The sequence below is a fragment of the Takifugu rubripes genome, chromosome 5, assembly GCF_901000725.2.
Source record: "Takifugu rubripes chromosome 5, fTakRub1.2, whole genome shotgun sequence".
In the NCBI taxonomy this organism is placed as follows: Eukaryota; Metazoa; Chordata; class Actinopteri; order Tetraodontiformes; family Tetraodontidae; genus Takifugu; species Takifugu rubripes.
In genome coordinates, this window is record NC_042289.1 from 10,533,607 (window position 1) to 10,542,611 (window position 9,005).

The 9,005-nt window shown below is 52.5% G+C and overlaps 1 protein-coding gene across 2 annotated transcripts; it reads right to left on the minus strand.

The window, feature by feature from the left end:
- On the minus strand, positions 1-8,613 carry mrtfbb (myocardin related transcription factor Bb). Of its 2 annotated transcripts, XM_011604120.2 has the most exons (14): positions 8,097-8,613; positions 5,985-6,050; positions 5,236-5,291; positions 5,063-5,138; positions 4,731-4,892; positions 4,479-4,642; positions 4,262-4,399; positions 3,238-3,479; positions 2,895-3,030; positions 1,969-2,817; positions 1,672-1,782; positions 1,463-1,591; positions 1,331-1,391; positions 1-1,246 (listed from the first exon to the last, which is right to left on the minus strand). In XM_011604120.2, the coding sequence occupies exons 1-14, from the start codon at positions 8,194-8,196 to the stop codon at positions 828-830; spliced, it is 2,709 nt and encodes a 902-aa protein (XP_011602422.1). In that variant the 5' UTR covers positions 8,197-8,613; the 3' UTR covers positions 1-827. The 2 variants fall into 2 exon arrangements, with proteins under 2 accessions (XP_011602422.1, XP_011602423.1); XM_011604121.2 differs by lacking the exon at positions 5,985-6,050 and having other exon boundaries at positions 8,097-8,612.
- Between the last annotated feature and the right edge of the window lie 392 nt (positions 8,614-9,005).

Consider the following 9,005-nt stretch of genomic DNA (forward strand, 5'->3'; position numbering starts at 1 on the left):
AAACGTCTTCGCCCTTTTGTAAAGAGCGACAGTTTAATGTCAGATGCAGCACTGATGCGAGGAGAAAGATTTTAAAAAATGAATTTCCCACAAATCTTGCAACGCTCTGATGGGTTGGTTGGCACTTCTCTGGAAAATCTGTTTATCCGTGATAATTAAACACAAGAGCAGTGACATAGGATTCCGAGAAACCGGAGGGACGCGTCATTGTTTTTCTATTTTTTCACCCTTTAATCAGAAATCAGCACGAAGATCTAAACGTTCTGAACGTGTTTGGGCTCACATGTGACCAGCAGATGTCACCATCAAACAAATCTGCGATCCAGAGAGAATCATTTGAATTCAGCTGAATAATAATTCATCTGTTCTTAAAAAAATGTGTCCTAAACACATAACAGAACACTTTTAAACGGCTTTGTTTGGATGTTGTCTTTTGTCTTCTTGACTGTAATCACTCCAAGATGATGGCATAAACCACCGAGTATAAGAGCTTAAAGCTACAAGCCGGGTTTTTCTTTCCTGTTGCCAGAGCAGCAGGTGACATTGTGCATAAAAAAAGAGTAATATCATAACAAAAGATGTATAAAAAAGAAGAAGAAGCCAGCTCAGTACCAGTTTATCAGTCAGTCTGTGGGTTAAAACCTCAAATATGACAACACAGCAAAAGCAATACTGACGCTGCTCAAAAACGTTATCATTGAGCTGATTTATATTGCATCTATCTGCCTTAATAAAGTTTGTCTTTGCAAATAACAGAGACAAAAGTCCTCCTCCTCCTTGGTATGAAAAGTCCGATCTATCATCACGACGGGTCACCTTGAGTGCACTCAATCCCAGTTCAACTGCAGATCGTGGGAGTCCAGGAAGTCCGAGAATACGCCCGCCGGCGCTGATATGTCCAGAGAGCTGACTCCCTCTGCAGATAGGTTAAGGTCCAACCAGTCCATGTTGTCCATGCCGGCACCATTTAGGTTTAAAGAGGAGGGCAGCGTGCTGTCGTTAAAGTCCATCTCCATGGTAACCGCGGGTGAGTCTGAGCAGGCGAGCGTCCTGCCTAGCAGAGATGGTGAGGACAGGTCTGCTAACCCGGGCCTGGCGCGGAGCGATGCTGCAGGAAGCTGGGCCACTTGGACCTGAGGGGGAGGGCGGGATAGAACGGTGTTGATGGGAAGGGTGGTGACGCTGGCCGTGACGGGGAGAGGTGTTTCCTGAGACGTGGCGTCCTGTCTGACGAAGGGAGAGATCTCTGGGGAAAACACGCAGAGCATAACGGTCACTGATCTCCGGAGCGCCGCAGCGGCATCTCAAAATGCTGCGCTTTCCCCCTCACCTCCGCTCTCGATGAGCACGTCAAACAGGTCGTCCATATGCTGGCTGGCTGCAGTGGGACCCTGGAGGGAGCCGGCAAAGATCTGTGAGTCCGTAACAGCGACTGATTCCACAAAGAGATAAGAATTGTTACCTGAACAGCTGACTGCAGGCTCCGTGTCTGTTTGACCGCATCCTCGTAGCAGGGCGGGTCTTTGCTCTTCGACGCGCGATTTGGGAATTTCGGTGGCTGCACGAAAGCTGGCTGGCTGGAACGAGGAGACTTCAAACAGAAACAGCGGCCTCTTAGCTTTAAACCCAAACCATAGCTGAGCCAGCCAGGAACAAAAGATCACCCTTTACCACATTTGCAGGGTCTTTGCGGTCAGCTTGGCCGGAGGAGGCTCCCGCAGGACGTCCCCCCACTGGAAACGTGTTAAGGAAGGTCGGCGTCGTGCTGTCGACCCTCCAGGCCTGCAGACAGAGACAGAGAGGAGAACATGCTGAATGGATGCATTTACCTCGCCGGCGTTCTCTCCTGCACGCAGACAAAGTGACAGCAAGGCGTCGTTTTGTGCTTTTTCCGAATAAATTGGGATCATTTCGGCTGTTTAATGTACCCTAAGACGGCTGTGGCACCTCATCAGTGTGCCCCCTCACCTTTGGGTGGCCGCCGCACTGCTGCTGCGAAGCTTCTGCGTTTGGTGGCATCTGCGCAGCGGGTGGGAGGAGGCCCAGAGCCGCGCTGTTGTCAGGGCTGTGTAGTATGATGCTGCTGGTGGGGAGCTGGATGGCGATTGTTGTGGCAGGAAAGGGTGCTGCCAGGAGGATGTGAGCCCCAGCCTCAGCGGGCTGCTCCGGCTCAGGGGGCTTCGCTGTCTGCTGGCCCATGACGAAGTGGCTCTGGAGGACTTGCGTGACTGGATCCTCGACATGCTCTTGTTTGATCAGGCCTGGAGAGCTACAGGCCCCAGAGCAGCTGGAGGGGCTCATGTTTTCTTCTTTGACTTGGAGGGGGCTGAAGTGAGGCGGGGAATCGCTGTGCTGACTCCTCTTCTCCACCTCCAGCTGCATCTTCAGCTCCTCCACCAGTCGCTGCTCCTGCTCCAGCTTCCTCATCAGTTCCTTGATCTGACGCTCCTTCTCGTGGAGACGTTTGTCCTTCTCAGAGTCTTTTTCGGGGGACCTCTTGTCCGTGGGGCTCTCCTCCACCGCAGAACCTACACTGTGAGCAGATACCGCGGTAACTGCGAGCTGGGCGGGGCCATCAACAGCGCCACGGTCCTCTATGCCCAGACTGGACACCCTGGAAGCGATGGGTGACACAGGGGGACTTAACTTGACATTTTCAGGCTGTGGAGCTTCTGCGATGACTGTTTTCTCCACAGAAGCAGCAGCTGTTTGGAGGTTAGAGGTCTCCTGATACAACCTTAGCCTCTCTATCAGATCTGTCTTAGTCCCAGAAACAGGCAGAGATCTGAGTTTCAGCTCCATTTTCAGCTCAGCCACCTGTGAATAACACAATAAATCATCACGGAACGCCTGTTCTGCACCTCGAAGCGCACGCATAGAGACTTTGCACGCACCTTCATCTCATCCAGGTTGGCAGGTAAATGATCTGGCTTGCCGTTGACCTGGCTCTGCTGGGGCTGCACATGGGAGGGGGCAGCAGTTCCAGCCAGAACAATGCTGGAACAGCTGGATTGTGCCTCGGCTGTCGGTCTGTTGTAGCAGCACAGGAAGAGAGAGGGAGTACAGCTCAGACAGGAAGTGGGAACCACCAGCCAATTTTTCATCGTACAACTTCTGTAGCATACGACGGGTGGAGAACCTAAACCCTCTCTGACAAACAACAGCTGTATGAGCCTGCTACCCTGTGTGTCGATACGTGTGGCTACGGGTGTGTATGTGTTAGTGAAGCAGCCGTACTTGATGTTTACAGATGGGCTCGCCTGGAAGTTGAACTGCTGCTGGCTTAGAATCTGCAGCTGCAGGAACTGCTGCTGCTGCTGCAGGAGCCGGGCGTACGCCGAGTCCATCTGCACCTCGCTGGGCTCCTGCTTCCTGTCCGGAGGGATGTACTGATGGTACTTTAACTTTTTTACCCGAGGTTTGGGCTCCTTGTTCCTTTTGCTGCGGCTTTTATCAGTGGGGAGTCTGGACAGGCTTTGCTGCACAACACACACGCACACAGAGACACACACACGCACGCACACATGCAGACGGAGAGAAAACATGTGAAACCATAGCGGAGCATCTGGAGGCATCTTTGATCCTCGTGACTGATCTCTGTCCAGTCTACCAGAGAGTAGAGGCTGCCGTGCCAGAACAATCGCTGCACGACTTGGAACTGATGCAGGGCTTTTATGTTTTGAAATGTTAAGGGGGAACATTGTTCTGACACCTCACGTGAGCTGCCAAATGAGGAAAAGGGTCATGGAAATGTAAGCGTTATTTCTCAACCACCCACAGGATACACACGAAAACTACCTGGCGCTGGCGGCTGCAGTACCGGCACGCCCCCAAAACCGTAAATCAGGTTTTAAAGAGAGAGGAGTTCATTTTATGAATACTTCTGAGGAGCCCTGGATTAAGACAAATGCATTAGTTCTTGCTGTTTTTGACACAGGCTGAATATTGGAGGCCAGTCTGTCATTTGACCCTAATTGAAGACAAACTGCGGCCGGCACAGCGCTAAGCTCCAGGATTTGCGGAATGAGTTTAAACCCAGTTGTTCTTTGAACTGTATTTGACTTGGCCGAACGCTGACATTCAGCCCAAACCTCTGAACGGCTGTGACTTGCAGGATGATAAAATGCAGACTGCGTGTCTTCGGTAATCACAACAACCCAAACACGGCCAGTAAATCGGAACGACAGCGACGATGACTTCAGATCAGGCGCCGTTTCAGAAACTCGGGACATTTTTAAAAAAAAATGCTTCTGAACCTCACCTTCGCCCGAACTGACCCGCAGGAGGTGACGGTGGCGATCAGATGAGGTGCTGGTGCTTTTCGGGCACTCGGATGCTCGGCGGTGCAGACGAGGCCGATGGCGTCTGATGCAGACTGGGATAAAGGCGATGGGGAGCGCTAATAAAGACAGAGAAGTCCCTGATGTGACCTTCAACCCTCAAAACATGTATCATGGTCAGGACCTATTTGGTGCTACCTGTGTCGAAGGGCTTATTTTCGAGGAAGCACACGTGGCGTCATTCTCCCCAGCATCGGAGCTGGCGAACGGTGGGTGAACAGGCTGTTGCGGTGATAAGGCCTCACTGCTGTCTTCATTAAAGCTGTAAACATCTGCCGGCTTCAAGCACGCCGCCTTGTCATCTGTGGAGCGTCACACACAAGAAAGTGCAGCCTTAATGAGGGGATAGATTAGCGTCCTTCCAATGCTTCTGTGATTCTGATGGGCTACCGTTGGGACCCTCCTCGGCGGCAGAGTCGACAGGAAGGATGTTCTTCTCCACCAGCTCCAGGGGCCCCGGCCGCTGGGTGATCTTCTCGTTGAGGTTATCGGCCAGTCTGGCCCTCTTCAGCTTCATCTGGGTGGCCTGCAGGGAGGGCTCGGCCTGCGTCTCTGAGGAACACACAAACACAGGATGACTCGCTGCACCCCCACAAACCAGTTTCCAGTGTGGAGGAACAATCCTCAACACGCAAACAAAGTTTATGAGTGTGATTAGATGAATAAGCGCCTTATTCATCTCTGTTATCTAGCGGACCAAGAACAGACACCAGGACGATTACCTTGGAGGATGTGCAGGCGGACCAGCTCAGAGCGCTCAGGCCTGCTGCAGAGTTTGTGCTTTAGGAAGCTCCCGGTCTGCAACGTAAATAACAGGCATTTCTGTTTATATTTCAGATAGAAGCCTTGTTTAGATGAAACGGATCTGCGGCGCGATGGCGACGTCACGTCTTACCCGGGCTCTTTCCAGGCTGCGAATCCGCTCGTGGAAGGTGGCGGGTGCTTTCAGAGCTACGAAAAGGTGATCAAAATATTATTATTTCTGCACACAAACATTCCTAAACAACTGGATTTCTTTTGATTTAATGTAGCATCATGGATTAGCAACCGCAGACTTGGAACCACAATAAGAACGTTTCATTTTGGGGAGACATTTTGCAGATTTGGATCCTGCTGTTTAATGGAGAGTGAAAATTGGACCTTCCAGCTTTACTGAGCTCATACAGTAACCTCCCCTCAATAAACTCTCCTCCTCAATAAACTCTCCCCTTATCTGCGGTTTGGCTAACGGACGAGCCACCTTGGCTGTGACGAGCACCTTTCGCTTTCAGGACCGAGCGGTGGCGTGGGCGACCTGAGGAGTGTGTCAGAGATTCCCGAGCATCACCTCAATCTTGCTGAGAGAAGGTGCGTTCAGGGGAGCAGCCGGGGGGTGGGGGGGGTGGCAGTGGGGGTGTGTGTGATGCCGGACACACTCGCCCACACAGCGACTGACCTCCACTAAAGGCTCAGCCGATGACTCACGTTTCAGTGCGGAGCCAGACAGAAAAACCTGACAGCATTATTTCATCAGCAGGTTTCCACCCCGGATTCGACTTATCCCGTGTGCCTCTGCTCTTCCCCAACGTCGTGTTGGAGCGACGTCAGTGTTGAGGCACTGGTGCGAGGTGTACGGCGCGGAGCATCTGAAGACTTAACACTCACGCGGCATGATGCCTTGCTCCGCCAGCTGCTCCCGCGTCCTCCTCTGCTGGAGACAGAGCTGGAGGACTGTGAGAGAGCAGAGACATGGAGGTCAGGGGGGGGGGGGCTGTCACCATCCAAAGCCAAATCCTCTGAGTCACCTCGCAACCATCTGTGGATTTAACCGACAAACCTGCCAAGCTTCAGATTCAACCAAGTACTTATTATCCCCCGATCAGTGCGCTACCTCAAAAAGGCCGGACGGCGAGCCTCGCCACAGACATCCCATCCACTTCCTGAACGAGTACCACAAGTTGTACAACAGCTGGACATCGATACGAGGACGCCATTGCTGAGTTGTCCCAATGAGAATGTGGATCTCAGCAGGGGATCAACTCCAGAGGAGAATCGGCCGTTAATGTTTAATGTGAGTGCTGATAAAAGGAATTACAGCTCTGATAACCAGGAACGTCCAAACCTACGACCTGTTAATGAGCAACACCGGGCGGAAACATGGCGAAAACGCAGCTAGACCAAAACATTGGGCAAATATTGCAGACTTGTTTTTAAGAAGAGAAGGTCAATGAAAGAGGAACTGTGGCTTTGTTGGTCACCAGTGCCTGCTTAGCTAGAACTTAGTCACACACACTCACACACACACCCGCACACACACACATGGCCCTGCTGAATTCTCCTGGGAACGGTGCTGTGTCTGATCGGGCCTCTGTGACTCACGCTAGCAAAAATAAACCAGGCAGCTGTGAGAACAAGGCCTGGGAACCATGAAATTTTGGGGTAGTAATTTTGGGTGGGGGTGGGGGTGGGGATGGGGGGGAGGCTGCGGAGCTGAAGGGGACGTTTCTGTGCCACTAGTGGGCAAAAGGAGCAGCAAGGACAAAGTGTGGCTGGCCGGCCTGACCCGGGGCCACAGGGGTCCGAGAGCGCCTGAGACAGATCATGTCAGGACTCGGGACGGGAAAAGTCATTTCTTTTCTGATTTGGAGCAGAAACGCCACGAGCAACCTGGTTTATGAGAGCGCGGGGGCGCACATGGACAGCAGCAGCAGGGCCGTCTGAGCTCCGCGTAATTTGGGCATCTGTCCGAGGGTACGGCTCACGCCTGGGGTCTTCCTCCCTTCACATTCTCTTGCGTTCCATCTGAACCCTGGCTGACCTCCACGTGATGCAAACGGGCTCCTCTCGGCTCACCAGCAGAGCGTAAACAGAAACACAGGGAAGGCTCTGCGCAAATCCCTGCACGCTGATGTAATCTCTAATCTCAGACCTGTGTTGTTCTCAGCAGATCATCCCTGGAGGTCTCCCATCGGACCTTCACTTTGCTCCACCCCCCCCACCCCCCCCCCCCCCCTCCCACCCACCCGCTCGCTTTTGTAAACACTACAAATAAAAAAATATGTTTGCTCTGGCTGCGAAGTCCCTCCAGAGAAAGATTGACACCAGGCGATGTTGACTTTGTTGGTTTAAACCGAATCTTATTTTAGGAAAGATGAGGTCACCAAAACCATAAATAATCAGGGTTATAGGGGTAGATCCAGTAAATACTGGTATGCAGCAGCCTGCTCAGATGTATTTTCCTACAATTTGTGCAGAACCTCAGCAGGAAAGAGCAATGAAAGCTGAAAGAGGTGTTACTTTTGGTCGCGAAGGAGTTCAAAGGAGCAGGAATGAGGAAAAAAAAGGGAGCTTTCCTGCTCATGAGTGGGCGAGTCTTCAATCACGTACTGCTACTACCTCTGATAACCCAGGAACTTCAGCGGCTGGAAACAGTATTAATTCAGGCTCCGAACAAACGGACGCAAAAGTTCCTGAAATACGGATGAAAATGCGCATTTGAAGAACATCTGAGAGTTTAGGGCCACTAAACTGACCAAGACATCAGTTCCTCCTGCGAGAATGATGCTCGCCATGAATCACTGGTCAGATTATCTGTTGTGCTGTCATTTCCTGTCCAGCCTGTGTTTACGTCACCCCCCCCCCCCACACACACACACACACACACACCCTCACCAGGCTTCCAAAGGCAACAGTCTTTAAGACAAATAAACACTGCACATACTTCACACAGATACTCTAATAACAGGCTGGTGTGAGGCGATAAAACAGTAAAGGCACCTGATTTGAATTTGCCCCTGCAGATGGATGGGGTCTCCACGTCGAGGCAGGCCATGGTGGACAGCGCTGGCGTGCTTGGCGGCCAGCTCTGGAGTCCCATATGGAGCGGCGAGGCCGGAGACAATCAGGGGCGCCGGGGGAGAGAGACGAGCGAGCCCCGATCGCTGCGACGGCCGGCTCTGAGCTGCAAAGCGTCCCTCCTCTCTGGTGGTGCGCTGGCCTCTGCACTGGGAGAGTGTGAGTGAGCATGTGTGTGTGAGCGCGTGTGTGTGCTCAGTCAGTGTCAGGAGGAGGGAACACAGAGCCGCTCACATTAACCCTCTCCAGGTCAACCAGGAAGCAGGAAATCAAGAAACAAAACCCTCCCCGCTGCTTTCACATCAATAAACCAATGGAGGCGAGGGGGGAAAAGGAGGGAAGAAGAAGGTGAGGGACAAACTCAACAGTGTTGTCCCAGCGGGAGGTCAGATATGAGGGGAAGTGACACTAACCGCGACACGTTCGGTGGGTCCAGGTTAGAAAATCAGACATAAGAGCTGATCTGCTCCCCGACCTGCAGACAAACGCTCATGCGCTCATTCCTCTGATGTGACTGGGCAGGAAAACGCACTCGCTGGGGAGGCCTGAGCCGCCGCGTCCTGGATTAATAACACTGGCTGGCGGGGTCAGGAAACGAGCGCGTCCAGCAGCACGGGAGACGGGAAGCACGGAGCCGGCGGAGTCAGAGGGACGGAGAGGAACAATAAGTCCTGACAGCTCGCTGCTGGGATTAAACCCGGTTGAGCAACACTGTGACAAGTAGACCTGGAATGTAAAACAACAGCGTGCACGTGAGGAGTCTCTGCACGCTGAATTACTGATTCTCTTTGAATTACTGATTCTTTGTGCACGTGTGTTGGGTTCCGTTCG